Raw genomic sequence first — 22,533 nt, 5'->3', positions numbered from 1 at the left:
TACTTAATACAATGTTACTTTTGATTCCACTGCATTTGCGACGAAAAAAATTATTAAAATCAGCAATGCAATGATTAAACGTACTAAGGCTACGTTTTATGTACCTAGAACACCCATAAGTTACGCTTGAGTGCAATATTTTCCTCTGCTACATCTGGCATGATTCTGCTTGGTCTGCTAAGTCATTGCGCAGCAGGCTTACTGCGGTGACGCTTTCAACGACAAAACTTGTTTCAAAATTTCCCATCATTCATCATTCCGTGGGCTGCAGAAATTAGCTTAGTTTCAAGAAATGGCTTGTCTCTTTTACAAAACCAGACATATCTTCAGTTGTGTTTCGGTACACTGTCGTCTGTACGTACGGTTATTACAAAGAAGACCTTGTCCTCACTTTCAGAAATGCGCCATCGCTACAAGAAAAAACGGAGATATATTTAACCCAGGTATTTTAGCATACTTAAGTACTCCTGACTAAGCGTGATCTTAGCATACTACGGCAGTCACTGTGTACGTGTAGCTTCGTTTTCTGGCTCACTAGTGTATTTATAGTAGCTTAGCATAAATGAGCTAACCAAACATTCGTTATGTTTTGTGACAAACAGCGCATGCATATTGCGGCGGGCTGCGCACCATGAGCTGACAGTAATCCGATTATCCAACGGTAACAATGTTACGAGGACCACTGTACAAGTATTTTATATTTTGTTTGCACAAAGCGAAAACATCCAAGTAAAATCTATTTCAAGTATTACATTATTGAGATTACTTCCTTCCCAGTTAACCGGTTGTGGGTAAAATAATATATATATATATTATATATATTATATATATATATATAAAATATATATATATTATATATATATATAAAATATATATATATTATATATATTATATATATATATATAAAATTATATATATATGAATAATTGATGCTCTTTTAAATGGTATGTAATTAGTGTTATAAAAGCCCCGCGACCCTATACTAGATAAACAGCTGCAAAATATACTGATCGGCATGGAACAAAAGCGTAGTGTCACAGTTGATGTCATAACATTCTACCTATCGAGACGTGCTATCCAGCCTTTCTGCGCCTGTGTAGTTCCACCGTTTTGTGATTAGGATTATGTTTTAGGGGTTTGGGTTAGGGTTAAGGTAAGGGTTTCGGGGTTTTTTTGGGGGGTTAGGGCCAGGGCTATCGATATCGATTAGGCATCCCTGCCGTAGAATGCATACCGGTGTTCTGACGAGTTGAGCTTTTAGGGGTGTTTTGGGGGTTAATGTTAGGGTTTTAGGGGTTAGGGCTATCATCTAGCACTACGGTAGCCTAACTCGACAAAGTTAAGGTAAGGGTTTTGGGGGTTAGGGCCAGGGCTATCGATAAGGCATCCCTGCCGTAGAATGCATGCCGGTGTTCTGACGAGTTGAGCTTTTAGGGGTGTTTTGGGGGTTAGGGTTTTAGGGGTGTTTTGGGGGGTTAGGGTTTTAGGGGTTAGGGTAAGGGTTAGGGCTATCATCTAGCACTACGGTAGCCTAACTCGACAAAGTAGCTCAACTCGTTTCAGATCAGCGACCAATCGGTCATTTAGAGACAGGCATGTATTCTACGGCAGGGTACAACACCTGTGCTGTGTGGCAGTAAGCCCTGGTCTGCAGCTTGATTACCTCAACAGCCACTGGAAGTACGAGCGGCGCCCCTAAGCATGTCAAGCCGGTACTGAAGGTCGCCAGACTTTCGGAAAATGCTACCATCCCAACAAAGGCATCAGCGAAAGCCGCCGGTTATGATCTGTACAGGTTGGTTACATTTGTGATACATAAGCGGTGTTACACTGACGTATATCCACGTACAATCAATGATGTCATTTTTAGCAATTGCGTGCGGCGGAAATGGAGCTACAAACATCAAATTAAACGGAAAAAAACTTTCTGATTTATTGTCGCATGTTTTAATATTAAGTTTTTAAATCGCAGACGTGTTTTGAATTATTTTTTATAAGCCCAGGTAGGTGCTGTGGGTTTAAATTTAAGCAAGGTGCAATTAAAGTGAGGCATCAGAAATTAAAGTTAAGTTTTCCTCACATTCAGCCCGAAACAAAAACATGTCAGTATTTATAAAATGAAGTAACATTAAAATTACAATAACTACCTATTTATTTTTTGACAGTGCTTATGACTACTCTATAGCCCCAATGGAAAAAGCTGTAATAAATACTGATATCCAGATCGCCGTCCCCCCTGGATGCTATGGTAGAGTGGGTATGTTCTTTATTGCCTGCTTCTTTCCTTGATCCAGACGTGTAAAAACAAACGAATAAAATTAACTCATTTTTTGTTTTTAAGCACCACGATCCGGATTAGCTGTAAAACACTTCATAGACGTCGGAGGTAATAATATTTTTAAACATTCAGTGTTCCGATATTAATTCGGATTTCGGACTGGGCTGTGTCACTGGCACATGTAAGCCACCCTAAGGCATGCAGTCTGTGGCTTTCTAAGCAGATTTCTAATACGTTTTTTTCCCTAAGGTGGAGTTGTAGATGAGGATTACAGAGGGAATGTCGGTGTTGTCCTTTTCAATTTCAGCAAAGAAACATTTCAAGGTAAGACTTGTTTCAAAATGTTTAATTATTACCCACATACTAAAGTGGAATAGGTGACCTTTTTCAGCTCTCTGGAATAGACAACTAAACCTATAATGTGGTATTTTTTAGAGCAGCTCACAATTAAATTCGTAGGTCACCAGCTGGCTTAAAAATATTCTGGTAAAGTAAGATCGTATTCATTATACAGAAGCCATTGTTGCGTGTTTTTTAAATACAGCAGTCCCAGATTAAGCTTTTATTTCATCACCTGCTCTTCTGTACGGTTAATAGAATATGCATTTTTTTGGATTTGTTTTTGGGTATGGTGGTATGTACATGCAATTGCAAGGTGTATTAGGAAAGGAAAAAAACCACAACAATGCTGTTGTTCTAACCGTAGTCCGCAAAGGGGAGCGCATCGCCCAGCTGATCTGTGAGAGAATCTGCCATCCCGACCTGGAGCAGTGTGAGGTAATCTGTCTGTGCAGCTTACAATATGAAAATAACCCAATTCCTTCATGCACGTCCCCCCCCCCCCCCCAACTTAAATTATTATTTTACCCAGGCACTTGATGAAACAGAACGCGGGGCTGATGGTTTTGGATCGACTGGTCGAAGCTGACTGACTCTACTTTAAATGTTATTATTTGGATACTTGAACTTTATTCGGATTTTTATTTTCTTACATAAAGTGTAATAGCTTTGGAACATCTTGTCTCCTCGTTTATTTCCTTAGATAACCTACATATGTTAATGTCATGAGGAGATGCAGCAAAACTATGGTCATAAAGTTTCCTTTCCCAGCCTTAAATCAGCCAAGTTAATTGACCTTGCATTTGCCACTGTACTGTGCTACATGTACATTGAAGAAAACCATTTGCTTTTGATTTTTAGATTCCAGCAAACTTAGAATATCATAGCAGTATATTGCCAGTTTGTCTTCCTAAAGACACCTTTACATTCCACAATGCTCTTTTAGTTGCTGAGTATTAAGTAACATGAGTCCGGTGTATATTTGTAGGTTGTGAATTAATACCATTAGTTTTGGCAACCACCAGTTCCCATCTAAACATGGAACTTGTGCCCATAACTGACTGTAATGACATGAACTGAGACAATGAATTTTCCAGACTCATGTACAACATGCTTTTGGTGAACGAAAATTGCATAACTTTAGTGTCCAATAGGCCAAAACACTTTCATAGCTGATATTCAGAATATGGAATGGACTCATTATTGAGCTAGTTATCCAGTCATACTTACTGAAAAATACACTTCTGGAATTATCCATCCATCCGTTTTCTGTAACCACTGGACTCTATCCTAGAGGATGGGGTGTCACCCCATCATAGGGCACACTCTCACACCATTCACACCATTGGGGTATTTGGGAATGCCAATTCACTCTAGCATGTTTTTGGACCGTGGGGGGAAACCAGAGCACCTGGAGGTGTGCAAAAACGACAACATGCAAACTCCACACACGGAACCCTGGCAGAGACTCAAACCCTGGTTCCAGAGGTGTGAGGCAGCAGTACTAACCATTGTACCACCCCCTCGAATGATAATTTGGGGATTAATCACATACAAAATATATTCTAAAACTTGTGCATCAAGAAACATATTGACCATAGACCTAGAATTTAAATGAGATCCCAGCAGGCCACACCTCAGCCTGCGACTGCACTAATTACCTTGAAAGTAAGTCTTCTCACCTGGTGCCTCAGGAATGCATCAGGCATTTAGAAATCCATAGGTTTTCTGTTCTTGTTAGCCGGTAATACTGATCCTCTGACATAAAACCAGCCAAGCAGTCCTTTCTGTGATTTGTTGGCTAAAGATTAAATCATTTCAAAGCAGAGTTTTTCCTACAGATTTCAAAAATGCATGAGGGCCCCTTGCCCATTAAACACTGATTGCTCGTATTTGGCTGGGAGACAAAGATGCATTTAATCACAGCTTTCAGTACCTGTTTACTCCCCTCACCCATCAAGAGCAAAAACCACATACCAGAATGTTCTCACATCTTCTGAACTGAACACAGGCTGAGTGTAGAGATGGGACAAACATGTAGGTAGTCAAAGGAACTAAGGTGGTCTGTCTCATTGGCTGTGATACCGCCTAACCACACATGTGCACATAATCAACACTCGTTACATTGGCAGTAAACCCAGTAACTACCCTATGATTTCTGTTTTTCTATGAGCAGAAGTGTATTTTTCTTTTGAATGTAATGATGAATGTCACAGGCTGAATATCATTTACCACTCTGTGAACCTAATAATTGGAAAAAACAGGATGTGTCACTGGAATCAGGATCTTTTAGACCAGTTTTAGACCCTTAAATGTCAAGTCATGTTGACAATGGCACACTTCACATTTAAGTATAACCAAGCCCTATTAAACCAAAAAATTGTTTTTATTGTGAATTTACTGAAACTAATCCCTCACCGATGTGAACAAACACTGGTAGTGAAAGGTGGTTGCATCATCTTTGATGACAGCACTGATTGTACTTGCGAGAATGGGTGTGGCCAACAAGGCCTCAGTGCATAATGTTCAGTCACAGATATTACCTCATCAGAATGGTGTATACAATTAAGTAGTTGGTCATTATAAGCACCATTACAAAACCCTTCCTTCCAGGGCTTTATGTAGTTAACAATTGCTTTGATGATTAAAAAAGTGGTATGGTTACAGTATAAACACACTTCATTTACATGTAATATAGATATAACTGAAAACAAAGAGGCTACTGAGCTAAACTTTGGTTGGTTGCAGATTTAATTTTCAGACAGTAAAGTTGCTTTTTGGCTATCTGCTCTGTAAAACTTCAGAAGGCCCAAGTATTTTCCTTAGTGATCCAGAGAAACATTCACAGGAACCTGCTTAAAAGAATTTCATCCTTGAATGGTAAACAGTGACTTAAGTCTTGTCACTGAAATAATAAAATGCCACAATTTACTGGCACGGTGCAAAATTCAAACCCAAAACATAATGAAATAAAGAGTCTCTTGGCACCAACATGGTGGCTGTTAAGGTACAGCTGCAAACCTCCCCTTTTTTCCGCTTTTGGGTCTCCTTCCCTCAGACTTGGGCAATCTGACATTTTACGGTTCATTTTTTAATCCTAGGATGTCACGTTGCCAGCAGAAGTTAATACGTAATACAATGCCAATCTAGTCAGCTGAAAAGATGGAAAAGCAGAAGTATGAAAAAGTCCTTCAAGGCCGATCCAAATCCTCAACATTAGCTAAGCGGTTTTCTTTATATATAAAAAAGTCTTAGCATCAGTGCCTTTCTGCAATTTGTGTCCCTCGGATTGTCGCAAGATTCAACATATCATTATGCAAACCCTTATTCAACGAGGAGCTTTCTGCACAAAGCCTGAGAAGACGACAAACTATGGGGCTGATTTTTCCCCTCACGCTTTATTTTCCCTACTCTGTGGCTGCTCCGGAAGAGGCTGCTTTTGTGCACTCGCTGCAGGCAATAAGAGATTGAATCCATGATATGTGGAATCGTCTTTGGGAATCAACTATGCTGTTCTGTCTCTTTGGTTACACGTAATTTCACCGTTTCCTTGTGCTGTTAGTGGAGAATGATCTGCACTTTCATTTTCAGCGTGTCCCCCAGCTGACCGGTGAGGTAGTCTTTGTCATTCTTGTCTTCCAGCTGCGCCAGTTCCCTCTTTTTGTACAGCGAAATACTGCTGATTTGTAAATAATGTGCTCCAGGTTGAAGCTTCATCTTGGTTAAATGAAGGTAGCTTATTCCTTCCTTCTGGTTGATCTTGAAGAGGCCCTCCTCGTTCCCGAAGTCAATCAAGTAACGGATGTGGTTGCTGAGGGTGGACAGAGCGGGTGTGAACTCCAGGATGCGTTTTTTGCTGCTTATATTGCTGATGCTGAGGTTCAGAAGGAAAGTGTTTTCCACATCCACACTTGCGAGGCTCACAATCTCTTGCTCATCCTGAAAATATAACAGACCATTGTGCGATCAGCTGAAGACTCAATAAACAAAAACACAAGCATTTAAAAAAAAAAATTCCCCTCAGGGATTAATAGTTAATCTCCCATGATGGTGGGATGTGATTCCAGTGTGGTTCCTGGGAGCAATGGTTGGTACTCTGGACTCTGAATCCAGTGATCCGAGCTCAAGTTTCAGCAGAAGCTGAGTTTTGGGGCAGTGGTAACCTAATGGTTCAGAACATGTGCTTTTGATCGAAAGGTTGTTGGTTAGAATCCCCAACCAGCAACGTACCGCCCGCATGCACTGCTCCCCAGGCACTAAATAGCTGCCCCTGTTATGTCACATATAAATTAAATGCAAAGGACACGTTTCGTTGTTGTGCACTGTGTGCTGTGGTGTGTCAGCAACGACGGTTTTTCACTTCAGTGATCTTTCCTGCATTAGATGACAGGTCAAATACTTAAAGTCTGTTGCTTTTCTGGGAATTGAGCTACATATCTGTGACTTGAAGGCTGGAAATCATACATCACAGCCGCTGCATGTGATTTTAGGGGTGCTAAACTGGCCTTGAAGCTTACCTGTGAGCCGCTTAGCGCAACATCGCCTGTTACATTGGCACTCCTGCGCTTTCTGCCTTTTTTGGGGTAACCGTTAACTTTGCATTCATAGCAGGCCTCAGGGGAGAGGGCGTTGTCATCACTTTCGGCACCCTGGTCTCCGCTCCCAAAGGCCAGACCGGTGACGCAGTGCCTGTAAGGAAGAGGGACAAAATTACACATGATTTGGAGAGACCTCCAGCAGGCATAGATGCTATGCTAAGGTTTCAATGTGCAGCAGCCGGGGGGCGCTAACCCTTGTCCTGCCCGGTAGTAGCCTAGCGGGCAGCCGCACAGGTAGCCCCCTTCAGTGTTGGAGCAGCCGTGGCTGCAGGGTTTCTGGGAGGACGAGCACTCGTTGATGTCCTCGCAGGCCCCGCTGAATGCCCGGTAGTTGAAGCCGGTGGGGCAGAGGCAGCGGAAACTGCCCAGCGTGTTGTGGCAGGAAGCGTCGCCACACACCTGGCTGTTCTGGCACTCGTTTTCGTCTGAGTGCAAAAGACGACGGACAGAAAACGGAGAGATGAAGAAGCAATGTGGTGCAGTGAGCCAGTGACGAACACTGATTTTTTGAGGGCCAGGTGCTCCAAGGGAGGGGGTGCGGCTGACTAGTGACATCACCGGTGATGCCCTCAACGGCAGGAAACGAAAAGAACTGTAAATCGAGTCCTTTTATGAAGGTTTCCATGTGTTACATCACACTGTCATCTAAACTGGGACAGGCCCGCCTCCTTCTGACTGCCATACCTGTGTGCTAAGGTATATTTTCAGATTCGGGTAAAATGAGGTCTTTAACCTCAAAGTGATCTTTGAAGGGAGGTCCTTCTAGAAGGAGAATGGGCAAGCAGGCGGTCTTGGCGAACATCAGGATGCAACATCCGGTCGAAAGAGACAAGTGGTCTCACCTACGCACTGGTTCCACTGGTAGTGCTGGAGGTATCCCTGGGGACAACTGCAGCGATATGCGCCCACCAGGTTCTGACAGCCATGCTGGCATCGATGGTTCCCCTCGCACTCGTTCATGTCTGTAGGACGCGGCGAGGGACAGCAGGAAACAAGCAGCAAAGGTTTAATGGGACTTATCCAGGCTGAACTTATGTCCGAAGACAGACCACGAGTCACAGTGAGATACGGAAACTCCTTGTCTGGAGATGCGGCTGACCTTCGCACTTCTGTCCACTCTGGTCCAGGATGTATCCACGGTGACACTCACAGCTGAAGCTGCCGGGACTGTTTTGGCACGCTCCGTCTGAGCCACACAGGCCGGGGTCCATGGCGCACTCGTTGTTGTCTGCAGGAACAAGATGACAAGCCTCAGTCCTACCACTGCTGTCCTCAAACGACTGAACGGGGATCTGTATATGGGCTGATATTTGTGCCACTAGAAACTGAATATGAATTTTGTATATTTGAATCTGCAGTTAAAAACTGAATCTGAATTTAATAGTTTGAATCTGAATTCCAATAACTTGAAACAGCATTTACCCTACCTCGAAAGTTTTCAGTTCGCAAATTCAATTTCAATCTATTGACACACATCCGGGTCCTTGAGGAAAAGTAATCGGCCGCAGATTCACAACCCAACTCATTTCCACGTTTACGACAGTTCTGCAGGTCGGGGTAAAGAGGAGGCGCGTGCCGGGGTGTCACAAGTGCAAATGCGGGATCATATACGCAGTCATCATATACGTAATAAAAATTAAGCAGTACCGGCACTGCTATATTTTAATCTTTATCGTACCACCACTTCTCACAAGTTGCCAGTACTCTGCTACTCAGAGACAAGCGTCACGCGAGAGTGGCGGGGCACCGCGCGCAGTACCGACAGTGTTGTTGAGCACAGTTATATCTGTAGTCCTAAGATCAGCAGAGGTGGAAAGTTCAGGTCCAGAAAGTACAAATCCAGACCAAGGTTTTGTTCAACCAACCAGTTGAGCATAAAGAGTCACAGTCACAGAGTACTCAACTGGCTGGTTGAAACAAAGCCTTGGTCTGGATTTGTACTTTCTGAACCTGAACTTTCCACCTATGAAGATCAGTGTGACGGGGCTGACTGGGTGCACTTTGATTCCTCCCTGGCTCGAAAACTTTGGTTGTAACCAGTAAAACAATCCCTATGACAAATTACTGCTACTCACTATTCTTAGTAACTACTCAATTTGTGTTCATGGGTTTTTTTTCCGTGATAGTTACTGGTATGATTTGTCCTCATCAATATGGTCTTACAAAAATGTTACACAGTGAAATAGTTATTATTTCACAGTCATTCATTTGGTGCATTAAAAGGTGTTTCTGCAATGCCCTGTCCCTATTAAAAGTGCCCAGTAGACTGGCTGAAAGAGTTTACTTAATTCCAAGTGTTTAAGGCTGAGGTCATGGGAGTTTCAGCAGGAGCTGACTAATACTGCTGTATCCATGGCAACAGACGGCTCAATGCTCCATAACAAGTCATAGTTAAGTTAGCATAACTACAAATCAGTCAGGCTTAATTTGATTTTTAGATATAATACCGAAACCATTAAGTCTGAGATATCCCAAAGAGAGTTATTTTACGGCGTATGATGAAAGCTAAATGGATTCATTAGTTCAGCTCGGCTACCTCGGAAAGGAGCGCGTGTGCGGGTGACTCACCGATGCAGGCCGTGTGGTGCTGGCTGAAGCCGGGGGGGCACTTGCAGGTGAAGCCCCCGATGGTGTTGACACACAGGAACTGGCAGTTGTGCTGTTTGGCTGAGCACTCGTCCAGATCTGAGGCAGGGCGGAGGCACATGAACACAGACGCTCACATAAGTTGGGGTCAGTGTTACCTCTGAGCCTTCGAAGGAGTTACTGTGTAAGAAGGCAGATTGTTGGTGTGGAGGGGTGTGTGTGTGTGTGTGTGTGTGTGTTATGTACATGCTGTTCCCACAATGTTATACAAACCTGTTATTTTGACATTGTGGGGATGATTTTTTCTGTCCCCACAAGGGGAAACTCAATTTTTGTAAAAATCTGTGATTGCAATCAAAAATCTGAAAATGCCAAAAGTCTTGTATTTTGTTTGGTTACTTATGGTTAGGGTTGTCATTGCTGGGATTAGGGTTTTGCCTAAAGAAATGAATGGACAGTCCCCACAAAGATATGAATGAAAACGTGTGAGTGTGTGCATGTGTGTGTGTGTGTGTATGTGCATTCATGGAGACCAGCTCCCTCCAGCACAGGAGGAAAACTGCAAACTAGGCCTGCCTAATCCAGGAAGCAAGAGACATCTGCTGCCAAACAACACAAACTGCTGGCTGAGTGAGGGCTGGTGCCCCCGTGCCCCCATGCTCCAGACACTCATCAAAGCCCCTGGCTTTCACAGGCCGTGTCGGGTGGGGCAGAAGACACTAATTATTCATTATTTTCCCGTCCAAAGCCAGTGCCCTGCAAGTGAACCGGACTTCGGGGAAAACCAGAGAGAAATCAGCCTAGAAATATGTAAATAAAGATTTAAAAAGATGAAAAATAATGAGGGTGGTGCAAAGTTACTAGTTCATTGTAAACGGCTAATTCAAAGTGGGCTGTATTCATCAGGACTGTGTACTAGACAGTTGCTACGCCCATGGAGAAGTTAGGAGTGTGATTTACAAACTACAGGCCTCACTGGGCAACGCGCCCAGCACTCAGCTTGCCAAATGCTAACCTAGAAACTGACTGACTGGCTGAAATGTGCAATAAGGGTCTCTGTTAGGTTAATATTACTTCACCGGTTATATTATGCTCTGTCTGCTCCACCCCTGGTGACCGCTGACTGAATGTGCGCCGTGAGACTTGTACCACACCGCAATCTATGCAGTACAGTAAATGACACACCGCAAGCTACTGTATGCAGTGGACGACGCAGCGCAAACTACACAGTAAATGACACACTGTGAGCTACGCATTAAATGCCACAGTGCCCCCCACAGGCCGACCTGTTGAACTCTGCTAGTTAACCCTCCTGAATACTCACCCAGATATTTATTATTGTTCACACAAAACCTGTTTCTTGGTTGGTTAAGGCCAATGAGCCCAGCTGAATATCACCAGCCAGTAGTTTTCTTCTACAGCCATGGATGTTTCTACACTCCTGTTGTCTCCTAGCATTTCTTTGCCACAAAAGCTTCATGATATTGTGTAACTTTACATGCTGTTATCTTTAGGATAACCACCGTAATCCATGTCAGGGCAGATATGATATGAGCTACTTCAGGTTTTACAAACTACTTTACAACTGAAAGGTTCCCATGTTTGCCTAAATAGTTCAGGTCTTCTTGTGCTTTGACTGATTTGTTTCCTTGATTGAAAGACTCATCCTGCTGTTTCACATTAACATTAGTGACACACACATGATTATAGGAGACTGACCAATCAGCACACAGCAAGAGCTCAGTGCTCAAGTGAAATCCAGGTCTTTTTAACTGAAATGGTAATTTACAAATCCTGTCCTAGCTCAGTGTCCCCCCGACATGGATTAGATGGTCACCCTAGATATCTTCCACGGCTGCGGATGGTGTTCATTCCTAGTCATTTTGCAATCTTTGTTAAACATCCAGAAAAGATACTACAAATAATGGAAAGAACTTCAGTGGTTTTCAGAGTGACCATTAGGTGGCAGTGGGGAGTCCCTGGTGCACACACAGGCAGGCACTGGAGACTGTAGGCAGGATCACTCCTGTGTGCCGAACTGCGCTGTCCGTCCCCTTTATGGAAACATCAAATGCTGTTTCTCCACTGCAAGAAGCTAAGCCAGAGCGAGCAGCATCAACCCTTACTGACTCAATACAGCCAGACAATGGCAGAAAACGACAGAGTGAAGCAGGATCACCCTACCAGAGAAATGCAACAGTCTGCGGGTCTTTGAATACACTGTTATAAAAATGGCTTTGCATGCTTCTTTAAGATTCCTAGGGAAGGTACAAGAATTTCACCCGTCATTAAAGGGGCAGTTCACCCCAACACTGAAAAAGACATGTTTTAGAGGGGCTTTAGTGCTATCTATCTGCCTAGGTTTTTCTGCAGGTGTTGACTAGTTTTGGAGATGTCAGCCGTAGAAATGTCGATCTTCTCCCAAATATAATAGGACTGAATGGCATTCTTTCTGTGATAATTAAGGCACCAAAAAAAAAAACATTTGAAAAATTTAACAGTGATAACCCATATACTTTGTAGTGAGCAGTCTGATGTAGGAACTATTTTCTTCTACTGAACTGCGCGCACCAATCGTATCACTGCGCAGAAGATGCGAGCACACTGCATCTTCTGCGCAGTGATACGACTGCTTAGGGGTATGAGCAGACCCCACCTCCAGGACTGGGCTTCCTTGTTACCTCTGCAGCTCTTCCTATCCTCCTGGAGGATGTATCCCCTCGGGCAGGAGCACAGGAAGCCTCCGTCCGTGTTCTTGCAGATGAAGTTACATGGCTTCGGCGCCTGGATGCACTCATCCACATCTGCGCTTCCAACAAAGAGAGATGGTTCAGGGAGACGCTTAGGTCACACGCAGATCAGGGGGGAGGTAAGTGGCGGCCATGGCCACCCTAGACCGAAACCTGCCCCCCCCCCCCATTGGCCACCCCTGTCGTATCTTTTTTTTCTTGCCCAGAATTACGTTTCTTTAAGAGGCGGACCTTTGCTCTGCAGCCGCAAGACACCTGGTAACCAGTGCCTGAATTATAAACAATGTAGAGTTATAGTGTCTATGTACCTTAAATGTTCCCTTATTTTCTAGAGGCCTTATATTCATATTTTGATTTATGTGCTGCCCCAAAATGACCTCTGGTCCCACCCTGGCCACTGGCAAAGGGGATTGTACAAGCAACCAAATCCCACTGGGTTGACCTGCTCTCATGTATACGCTCCTTCTGTAATCATGCAGATGGAGAGAACTGGCCACTTAATGGGCTTTGATTTCAAGCACCTAAGAAAAAAAATATACAAACAGGAAACACCTGGCAGGGAAAGTATGTCCCGCTACGCACGTTTGTTTTTAGCGAAGGCACCTACCCACGCAGGTGGTCAATGTGATGTCTGTGGTGTAGCCGGGTTTGCAGATGCATCTGTAGGATCCCTGAGTGTTGACGCACTGCCCGTTATGGCACAAGTTCCCCATGACGTGACACTCGTCGATATCTTAACAAGAACAGAGAGCAGGCTGGGAAACTGTCTGCAAGAATTCCGTGTCAAGTGATCCAGCACCGAGTGACACGGGCCGTCCGCGGCGGTACCTCTGCGGTCAGTGGTGTATCCTGGGCCCAGCGGGCACATCTTCTTATACTGTGTGGTGCCCGGTAGGGGGCAGAGCTCGCAGTTGTGGCCCCAGCCTCGCCCGCCATTGCAGCAGCACTCAGACTTGGTGACGCTGGTGCGGCTGGTGGAGGTCATCTGGCACAAAGTCTGCAAAACCTCCGTGAAGCAGAATCCCTGCCTGTTGTCTGTGGGGAGACCGGTGAAGCCCTGAGCGGCCATGACACCCACCACAAAGACAACCATGTCCATGGCGTCCATATTTCCCACAATGCCATGGTGCCGGGTTACTGCATGTTACTGTATTATAAACACAGACGCGCAGGTAACTGAAGAGGGACAATATGGCCTAGCAATATGATTGCTTTCATGGCTTATAGGTACGACTTCAAACCTTGAACCTAGCCCTTCACTCAGGACACTTAAATAAATGCAAACCACCACCCCCCCCCCCCCCAAGAAATGCTAGCAACTGTTTTTTATTTCGTCTTTTAAAAAAGAAATATTTTCCTAAATGTCACTTCAACAAGTGAAATAAATCAGATCGAAAAAACACAGAAAGCTTTTGGAACGTACCAATGCACTCCGTGTGCGAGGGGCTTGGGGCGAAGCCCGAGTCGCACCTGCAACGGTAACTCCCTATCGTGTTCTCACAGCGGCCGTTTGCACAGATACCCGGTTTGGCTGAGCACTCGTTCAGGTCTGGGGTGTGAAGAAACACAGAGGGGCAAGTCAAATATGTGCTGCTATTCCTTACACAAGGGGACATCAACAATAAGCACTCCGGCAGGCGCGTTCATGTGAGAAGCGAACTGAACTACTCTTCTACCAGATTACGTGAAGAATTGTGCAAAAGGCAAAGTATGGTTTCTGAATGGCGTCACAGAACAACTGGCAAGAAGACTCACATTCTTTCATTGAGATGCAATGCTGAGTTTTACGGGATTTCAGTCATATCAAGTATTATTGCTGAAAAATCCCTTCACAAATAAGACACAATAAAACAGAAAGAGCACACTATTAAAGGCTTACTGTTATTTAGTGACCTTAAACTGAACAGACAGGTCTGGGAGTGGGTGACTAAGGTTTAGTTGCTAGGAGTCTGCGTATATTTGTCAAAGGGAGAAGATACAGACATTAGCAGACGTCATGACAGTTTTATGGGTTCTGGGACTTTGAGTAGATTTGATTTTCTGTCGCTGCATGGAATGTAGATCCAAGGAAAACAGAGCCATACCTGCAAATATGGAAGTACAAATGGGAATACGCTTCAGGAAAGACATGGGCCATCCGCCTCACCTACGCAGCCGTCACCGTTGGGCTGTCGGACGTAGCCAGGGGCACAGATGCACATGTAAGTGCCGATCAGGTTCTTGCAGATCATTCCTCTGCTTCCACAGTCATCAATCCCATCCTCACACTCATTCTGATCTGGAAGACAGAGACATTTGTTTATATTCATACTAATCAATGGTTCATGGTTTCCTGTTTGGGTGTGGCGCTGGCACAGATCTAGGCATGACCGTGATATTGTGAGGAAATTCAATGCATGACATTAGACGCAATGCAATCCTTTATAAAGTCAGAAAAGCCATGTAACCCACTTCATGCACAGATTGTTCTTGGCTGACATGTTTAAAAACCGAGCTAATGTTCTGTTTATAATGAAACATAAATAAAAGCGGTATAGCTCCAGACTGGACCAGCTGTGGTTTTTAAACGTTATCTGTTTACATCCACGGCCTTTTCAGGTCTGCAAGGAACACGTGTCCAGAGATCCTCATTTCTCTTCCTTTATAGACAGAAAAAATACTCTCTCAGTCTGTGTTAATATAGGACACCTTTACTTCGGGTCTGTCCATTCAGACACAGCGCCACAAACCCTGTAAAGCACAGAGCTGCTGTACCTTTGCACATCCTCCCGTCCTCACGCAGGATGTAGCCTGCGGGGCACGTGCACTCGTACGAGCCCACCGTGTTGATGCAGCGGAACGCACAGAGCAGGGGATTCTGGGAGCATTCGTTCACATCTGGGGGGAGCGAGACAGAAGGTGTACAGACAATTTAGTCTCTGTCTTCACAAGCTGGTTTGTCTCAAGCTGGTTTGTCAAAATATCAAAATTCTCCCTGACTCACCTTCACAAGTGACCATGGGCCCAGGCTCAAAGCCATCATCACAGCTGCACTCAAAGGCCCCAACAACGTTGGTGCACGTCCCATTACCGCAAGGGTTGCCCACATCACACTCGTCGATATCTTGGGGGAATATATGTTCCGTTTCATGGGTAACGTTGAAGCAACCTTTCGAGATCAGGCCGACTCACACCTGCCCCTTACCTTCACATCTGACGCCGCTGTAGTCCAGCCGGTATCCAAAGGGACATTCGCAGCGGTAAGACCTGTCTGTGTTGATGCATTGCCCGTTGTTGCATATGTTAGGGTTTGTTGTGCACTCATCTATGTCTGAAACAGAGAGGAAATGAGGTGTGGCAGTACCCCCTTGTGGTCAGTCTGTGTCACGGGCCATCAAAGACACCTTACCTATTGGATTGTTGTCTTTGTCGGTGGTCTGACCAACTGCGGGGCACAGCAAAGCAAATGCCTCTGGAAGCAAAAATATCAGACTTTATATCTAAATATCTGCTGATCATTCATGACATACAGTTGAGCCCAGAGCAGCAGCCAATCACTTTCCCCTACTCTCTTCACTGCCATGCTTTCCCTGTCCGCCACTCACCATCATTCATGTCGGGACAGATCTCACAGGGCTGTCCCCAGCCCTGTCCTGGCATGGCACTGCAGCAACACTCTCCTTTGGTGGTGTTGTGGGGCTTGGGTGCCAGGCAAATGCCATTTTCGAATCTGGTGAAGCAGTAGTTAACGCGGAGATCTGGGTGGGCAGAGGAACAGTTACGACATGTTAGTTACTGTTCACTGAACTGCTGATACTCTGTCCAGCATGATGAACAATTACATTTGCTCCCATTTGTTCAGTTCAACGCTTTACTGTTAAATTTAGTAGCTAAGTACATTTACCGTTAATTTCAGTAGCTAAATACTTTTCCAGTTTTTAACTGAAACCAAGGGCAAGAATTTGTTCTTTTCTGTGCTTGTACCTTTGCTACACTTCCCACACAGATGACCTACAACCTCTACAGGCCATAAAATACATTCACCTGGCTCAGACTCAATGGAAAAATGCTGTGTTATGGTTCCCTTCTCACCGATTGGTCAGCATTCCCTACGTAAAAGAGATTTATATCCCACACCGTCATTCATGACGGCTCCATGAAAGCAGAATGGTATGTTTAACCATGAAATGTAGCATTACTCAAAGAGATGTCATACCTTATGATAACAAAACCTAAATAACGCAGCCTGAAGGACTGGAAAAGGCGTTCTGGAGCTGTTTATTAGCTCGTTACTCTCATAATTTCTATGGCATGCTTCTCATTTTCTGAGCTGCGCTCTCCCACCCTCTCGCAGTCCATCTGTGTAAGGGTAAACCAGGAAATGTAAACATTTCCCCCCTTTTAGCTGATGACATCAACGCAAGCTTTGGCGGGGAACTCCCAGCCGTGTGAGTGAACAGCCCCTTCAGCTCAAAAGGTGAGGAAATGGAAAAACCGCAGCGTGCTGAGGCCCAAGAGCAACACGGAGCCTCAGACTGAGACATCTGGGCAGTGTTAGCTGCCTCACACCCCTGAGAACAAGATGAAACCCTCCTATTGTACAAATCAAATGTTATAGGCTATTTTTCTGCTAACAGATGGCTAAGATTGGACTGCATGTGTGTGAGAGAAAAAACTCTATATTATATCATTTTCATATCAGTTTTTTACAGTTTTCTCTGCAAGCCTTATCTATACCACTATTCCCTTCTTACTGTCTTAACTACACTGCTGAATGGCATAGAAATTAATTTATTTTATTACTAATCCATTCAGCTTAAGATAAAAAAAAGATTCAAAGAGTCCCGGAATGTGTCAGGTGATCATGTCATGTGACCACGATTAGAGAGGTGAGGCTGGCTTACCAAGGCATCTCCTTCCAGAAGGGGAGAGAAGGAAGCCTTCTGGACAAAGGCAACGGAAGCTGCCTTCAGTGTTCGAGCAGGTCCCCAACACGCAGAAGTCGGCGCTATGCGCACACTCATCAATATCTGCAACGTGAAAAGAGTGTCTCAGTCCGGCGTACACAAATAACCCCGTCTTCAAAGAGATACAGGCAGAGACGGCACTTTATTGACCCCTGGAAGGAAATTAGGACATTCTGGTAACAAAAACTGAGATGCACATAGGAAAAGAGGCAGAATACATAAGATTACAGATAAAGGTACATATTAATAAAATAAACCATAGCTACAAGAATACATAAATGTAAAGATGAGAATTCACTCCAGTCTCTGTGATACTCCATATATTATATTACAGTATATATATATATTATATGTGAGTGGTTCCCCCTGTGCTTGGGTGGGTTTGGTTTCCTCCAGGTAATCTGGGTCCTTCTCACTGTCCAACATGCAGTTAGGTGAACTGGCATTAGTGCTACTGTATGTGCCCTGTGATGGACTGGCTCTGGAACCCGTCCCTCAATATGTGGTTATGGATGGATGGATGGATGTTAAGTGCTACCTTTTCGGCACTGTAATGGCCTAATTTTACATCTGTAAAGAAATCCAGGTGCTGTCAATCTACTTTCCTTTTATCCTGTACCCCAAAATCCATAACAGGATGATTGCAATAATACTGCTTATGTGTGGCTCTGCACGCAGGCAAACAGCAGGTGTGCATTTCCTGCCTGCGTCAGCAGAGCCTGGCACCCTTCAGAAATCAGATGCGATTTCAGCATTTACAGCTATGGTCGCGTTTAGCTGCAATTTAATCCCAACAGGTGCATGTCTAGCAGACCTTCCTGTCGGAGAAGGGTTTCATATGTGAGGTATTTAGCTTGTCAGCACAGGCCAGAGCACATTTGTCGAGAAGGGAAGTTTATTTTTTTTTGCTTTTCAAACAGATTTTTTTGGATTTGCTTAAAAAACACACTAGAAGGTCTAAGAGCCACGTATGCAAAAATTTGAGCTTCCAAAAAGTATTGGCTTTGACCTACAGCGTTGTTTGTTTTATAATTTAAAGCGGCACTACGTTTTACGGGACAGGTTGCTAAGTGAATGCTTAGCACACTAAGCACAGCCAGGGGCATCAAGCAGGCTGCTGTGGCTGTAAAGCGGCGTGACGCACACCGATCAGAGTGACGCACACCAAGTGGCATGATGCACACCAATCAGAGTGACGCACACCAAGTGACACGATGCACACCAATCAGAGTGACGCACACCAATCAGAGTGACGCACACCAAGTGACATGATGCACACCAATCAGAGTGACGCACACCAATCAGAGTAACGCACACCAATCAGAGTGACGCACACCAATCAGAGTAACGCACACCAATCAGAGTGACGCACACCAATCAGAGTGACGCACACCAAACGGCATGATGCACACCAATCAGAGTGACGCATACCAAGCGGCGCGATGCACACCAAGTGGCGTGAAGCACACCAATCAGAGTAACGCACACCAATCAGAGTGACGCACACCAAGCGGAGTGATGCACACCAATCAGAGTGACGCACACCAGCGGAGTGATACACACCAAGCAGAGTGACGCATACCTACCTTCACATCTCTCATCAGTCACGTAGTAACCGGATGGGCAGATGCACCGGTAGGTGCCATCGAGATTCTGACACGTTCCTGGACTGCATGTCCCCGGATTCACCAGGCACTCGTTTATGTCTGTATGAGAAAGATGATCCAGTCGTTACACTTTTCCAACTACAGTCAAGTACACCTCGCTGCAGCTTGCGGGGTGGGGCGGGGCGAGATGTGGACGGGGCGAGATGTCACACAGTGGCCTTATATGATGAAATACCCATACACTCCCATACTGCAGGTGGTGATAGTTGAAACAACATGCATGAGTCCAACAAGAATGAGGGAAAGCAACAATTTTCACGTTACGATGGATAACTCTCCAATAACTGTGGGATTTTTGTTTTGATGGTAATATCACACCCACAGATATGCTCTTCAAATGATTGAGTCTAAGATGTATACAGATATAATTTAAATGTTACTGTTTCTCATTACCAGTATGCCCTCTACTTTGTGATGGGAACACAGTTTGATTTTACTGAGGTATGTTGTGGGCAAAGTGAAGTGTGCTTTACCAGTTCACGTAGTCCTTCAAAAACTGAAAATTTTGTTTCTGCAGATGGACATGCACAACATCAGAAAATTGTGGTGCTTAGTACTTCTGAGGAACTTCCCTATGCTGTATGTATTCATTTGGACACTACGTGATGTGTGCCAGCTATGACGCTGGATGCTTGTTTGGGTTTTTACTGTGAAATGATAGGTCACAGGAAAGTAGAGAGAGAGACAGGAAGAAAAGGAGAGCTGAAAGACAAAAGGTAAGTATTTTGTGTTGCGTATCAATGTAAGTGTAGAGGGTCGAGATTTGACCATAGAGTCACACTACATGTCTTTTTGAAACAGGAAACAGATGAAGAACCAGCCCTAAAGAAGACTGCCAGCATGGTACTCAGTAGTGATGAATCTGATTGGGTGAATTCTTTTTTTTTTATATATATGCATTTTATCATACCTGTACTATACTAGCAACATCAGATAACATGTTTTTATATAAACATGATCATGTTTGCAAAAGTTGGTATGGTACTGCAATGCTCTCCTAATAAACAGGCACTGGAAAGAAAAGAAGAAATGTTTATGTAGTAATTAATTCAATATCTGTTTTGTAGGATGATGAGGCACCAATCAGTTTCACTTCAGATCTCTACATTCAGAGGCTGGAAGTCAGTAGCTATCTGCATTATAACATAGTTAAATTAATCCCTGTTTTTTGCAGCACACTTTGTAATTTTCCATCACTAATTTAACAACAGGAACAAGCCCATGAAGTCCAACAAAAGCGGAAGCAAGACTGTTCTGTGCTTATTGGATACATTACTAAGAACTATAATGTACGACAACACCTTGAAGTAAGTGTAGCCAAGATGGAAATTATTTAATTTAATTTACTTTTTATTAATCTTCATATGAACTGTTATTAGGTTTTTGCAGTATTGTGTAACATCCCCCTTATCTGACCAGCTCCCATTCATTTCCAGGCCCATCTGCACAGGAAAGTTGGAGTCTCCATGGGAAACAGAAAAAGCCCAAAAGCCGATGGTTCACTTTGAGGATGATGAGCAGATGGATGAAGTCTTTGCATTTCTGTCTGGCATTGTGAAGAATACGGCTGAAGCCAGGCAACTCACGGATGAGATTTCCTTCATCCTGGATGTGCTTCTACCAGAAGTTTATTAATTATTTATGCATATTTCTTCACATTAATTATAACATTGTAGTGACTATTTTATTAAAATTTGTTTTAAAGCCATGTTTTGATTTATTTTATTTAATAACTGACTTGTTTGAATCAATCTTTATGCTACAGGCAACAATACACGCTCTTGCAGGGGTACACTCCCTGTGTGAAGAAGCAGCAAGGCAGATGTATCTGCGTGGACCACAGTATGAATGGAGGTAAGATTAATATTTAGAATAATCTTGAATGATGTTTAAAGCTGAAAATTACCAAGATATTTGAAAGTATTTCAATGGTTATAATTTTGTAATATCCTTTCTTACCAGTGAAAGAAATGATTTGACAACCAGGTTATCAGGAGTTTAAGAGGAACCTGAGGAGACACTGCTGTTTACTCTGTTTGATTTTTCTTCAAGGATTTGTAAATAATGTAAATAAAATAAACCATTTCCCCCATATTTATCTGGGTTGGTTGTTTCTGATGTGAATTTAATGGTGTTTGTTGGAGAGTAAAATAACATTTCGCACACCTGTAACATGTAACAAATTTGTATGTCTTAATTCAACTTTAAACACTACCAAACTTTTAAATAACAATATGAAATATTCTGTAATACACTAGAGCTTTCATTGATCATGTACGCTGGGTGTTCTTAACACAGTTGTTTGTAGCAACTTGAGGAACGTTATTGCATAAAAGATAAGGATCTTTGAAACGGTGAAAGCATTACAGAATTATAATGTATGTATGCTATTAAACAATATAATAATCAAAACTTTATTGATAACATGAAGAAATTCTCTTTTATGCCTCCCCCAACTTGACGCAGATAAATTCTTAATAGTGTATGCGCTGAAGAAAAGAATTTTTAATCTTGAATTTTTTTCATTAAATTAATATTTTAATATATATATATAAAATATTTCTCACATCTGGATTGCAATATATCATACGATAATTAGGGTATATATACAAACGTATGACATATTCCAATCCAAATGTGAAAGAAGCGCAGAAATCTCATAAATCGGTGAAGTTTACACAATAGTTGTTGTAGTCAAACCATTATGTCTTCGCAAGGCTGCCATAGTCACGGAGCGGAGTTTCGAACTGGTCCTGCCCATCCGCGTACCCATATAAGGCTACTGTGTGACATCTCAGTCCGCCCACATCTCAGTCCGCCCACATCTCACTCCGCCCACATCTCACTCCGCCCACATCCCAGTCCACCCACATCTCAGTCCGCCCACATCCCAGTCCGCCCACATCCCAGTCCGCCCACATCTCACTCCGCCCACATCTCACTCCGGCCACATCTCAGTCCGCCCACATCCCAGTCCGCCCACATCCCAGTCCGCCCACATCTCAGTCCCCCCACATCCCAGTCCGCCCACATCTCAGTCCGCCCACATCTCACTCCGCCTACATCTCACTCCGCCCACATCTCAGTCCGCCCACATCTCAGTCCGCCCACATCTCACTCCGCCCACATCTCAGTCCGCCCACATCTCAGTCCGCCCACATCTCGCCCCACCCCATCCCGCAGGCTGCAGCGAGGACCTTCTAACTACAGTCCTGAATGGAAGACATGCAACCCTTTTAAAAATCCTCTTTGTTGTGAAGCCTAGTCTTTTCTGCGCTTTCAAGGAGCCCACTGACCTTTGCACAGATAAACAATGAACCACTAAAGTGTAAATAAATCTAGGTTTCAGAACACAACACGTGATGCAAC

The 22,533-nt window shown here is 43.9% G+C and overlaps 2 protein-coding genes across 5 annotated transcripts in view; one reads left to right on the top strand and one right to left on the bottom strand.

Annotated features, from left to right (window-relative positions):
• The first annotated feature begins 207 nt into the window (after window positions 1–207).
• dut (deoxyuridine triphosphatase) lies at window positions 208–21,248 on the top strand. 4 transcript variants are annotated; one of them, XR_011993760.1, is made up of 13 exons: window positions 208–443; window positions 1,672–1,795; window positions 2,166–2,257; window positions 2,342–2,386; window positions 2,528–2,602; window positions 2,985–3,055; window positions 19,682–19,880; window positions 19,966–20,034; window positions 20,232–20,285; window positions 20,376–20,471; window positions 20,601–20,775; window positions 20,930–21,018; window positions 21,127–21,248. XR_011993760.1 is itself a non-coding variant. In XM_072717948.1 (8 exons), the coding sequence occupies exons 3-8, from the start codon at window positions 20,021–20,023 to the stop codon at window positions 21,164–21,166; spliced, it is 468 nt and encodes a 155-aa protein (XP_072574049.1). In that variant the 5' UTR covers window positions 19,199–19,605; window positions 19,682–19,880; window positions 19,966–20,020; the 3' UTR covers window positions 21,167–21,248. The 4 variants fall into 4 exon arrangements, 2 of the variants coding, with proteins under 2 accessions (XP_023669928.2, XP_072574049.1); XR_011993759.1 differs by having other exon boundaries at window positions 20,601–21,018; XM_072717948.1 differs by lacking the exons at window positions 208–443; window positions 1,672–1,795; window positions 2,166–2,257; ... (1 more) ...; window positions 2,528–2,602; window positions 2,985–3,055 and adding an exon at window positions 19,199–19,605.
• Window positions 4,985–22,533, bottom strand: part of LOC111845071 (fibrillin-1-like) — a 66,984-nt gene continuing 49,435 nt past the window's right edge. The window contains exons 49-66 of the mRNA XM_072717944.1: window positions 19,084–19,203; window positions 17,435–17,560; window positions 16,136–16,288; window positions 15,940–16,002; window positions 15,736–15,861; window positions 15,535–15,654; window positions 15,306–15,428; window positions 14,698–14,829; window positions 13,975–14,100; window positions 13,380–13,586; window positions 13,159–13,284; window positions 12,483–12,605; window positions 9,784–9,900; window positions 8,315–8,443; window positions 8,058–8,177; window positions 7,409–7,640; window positions 7,135–7,306; window positions 4,985–6,556 (exon numbers count right to left, since the gene is read on the bottom strand). Coding sequence (XP_072574045.1) covers window positions 6,176–6,556; window positions 7,135–7,306; window positions 7,409–7,640; window positions 8,058–8,177; window positions 8,315–8,443; window positions 9,784–9,900; window positions 12,483–12,605; window positions 13,159–13,284; window positions 13,380–13,586; window positions 13,975–14,100; window positions 14,698–14,829; window positions 15,306–15,428; window positions 15,535–15,654; window positions 15,736–15,861; window positions 15,940–16,002; window positions 16,136–16,288; window positions 17,435–17,560; window positions 19,084–19,203 — 2,696 coding nt within the window. The 3' untranslated portion in view covers window positions 4,985–6,175. The remainder of the gene's footprint in view (window positions 6,557–7,134; window positions 7,307–7,408; window positions 7,641–8,057; window positions 8,178–8,314; window positions 8,444–9,783; window positions 9,901–12,482; window positions 12,606–13,158; window positions 13,285–13,379; window positions 13,587–13,974; window positions 14,101–14,697; window positions 14,830–15,305; window positions 15,429–15,534; window positions 15,655–15,735; window positions 15,862–15,939; window positions 16,003–16,135; window positions 16,289–17,434; window positions 17,561–19,083; window positions 19,204–22,533) is intronic.

This window comes from Paramormyrops kingsleyae, chromosome 11 (genome assembly GCF_048594095.1).
Source record: "Paramormyrops kingsleyae isolate MSU_618 chromosome 11, PKINGS_0.4, whole genome shotgun sequence".
NCBI classification, from domain to species: Eukaryota; Metazoa; Chordata; class Actinopteri; order Osteoglossiformes; family Mormyridae; genus Paramormyrops; species Paramormyrops kingsleyae.
The sequence above is the reverse complement of the archived record's forward strand: the minus strand, read 5'-3'. Positions and strand labels throughout refer to the sequence as shown.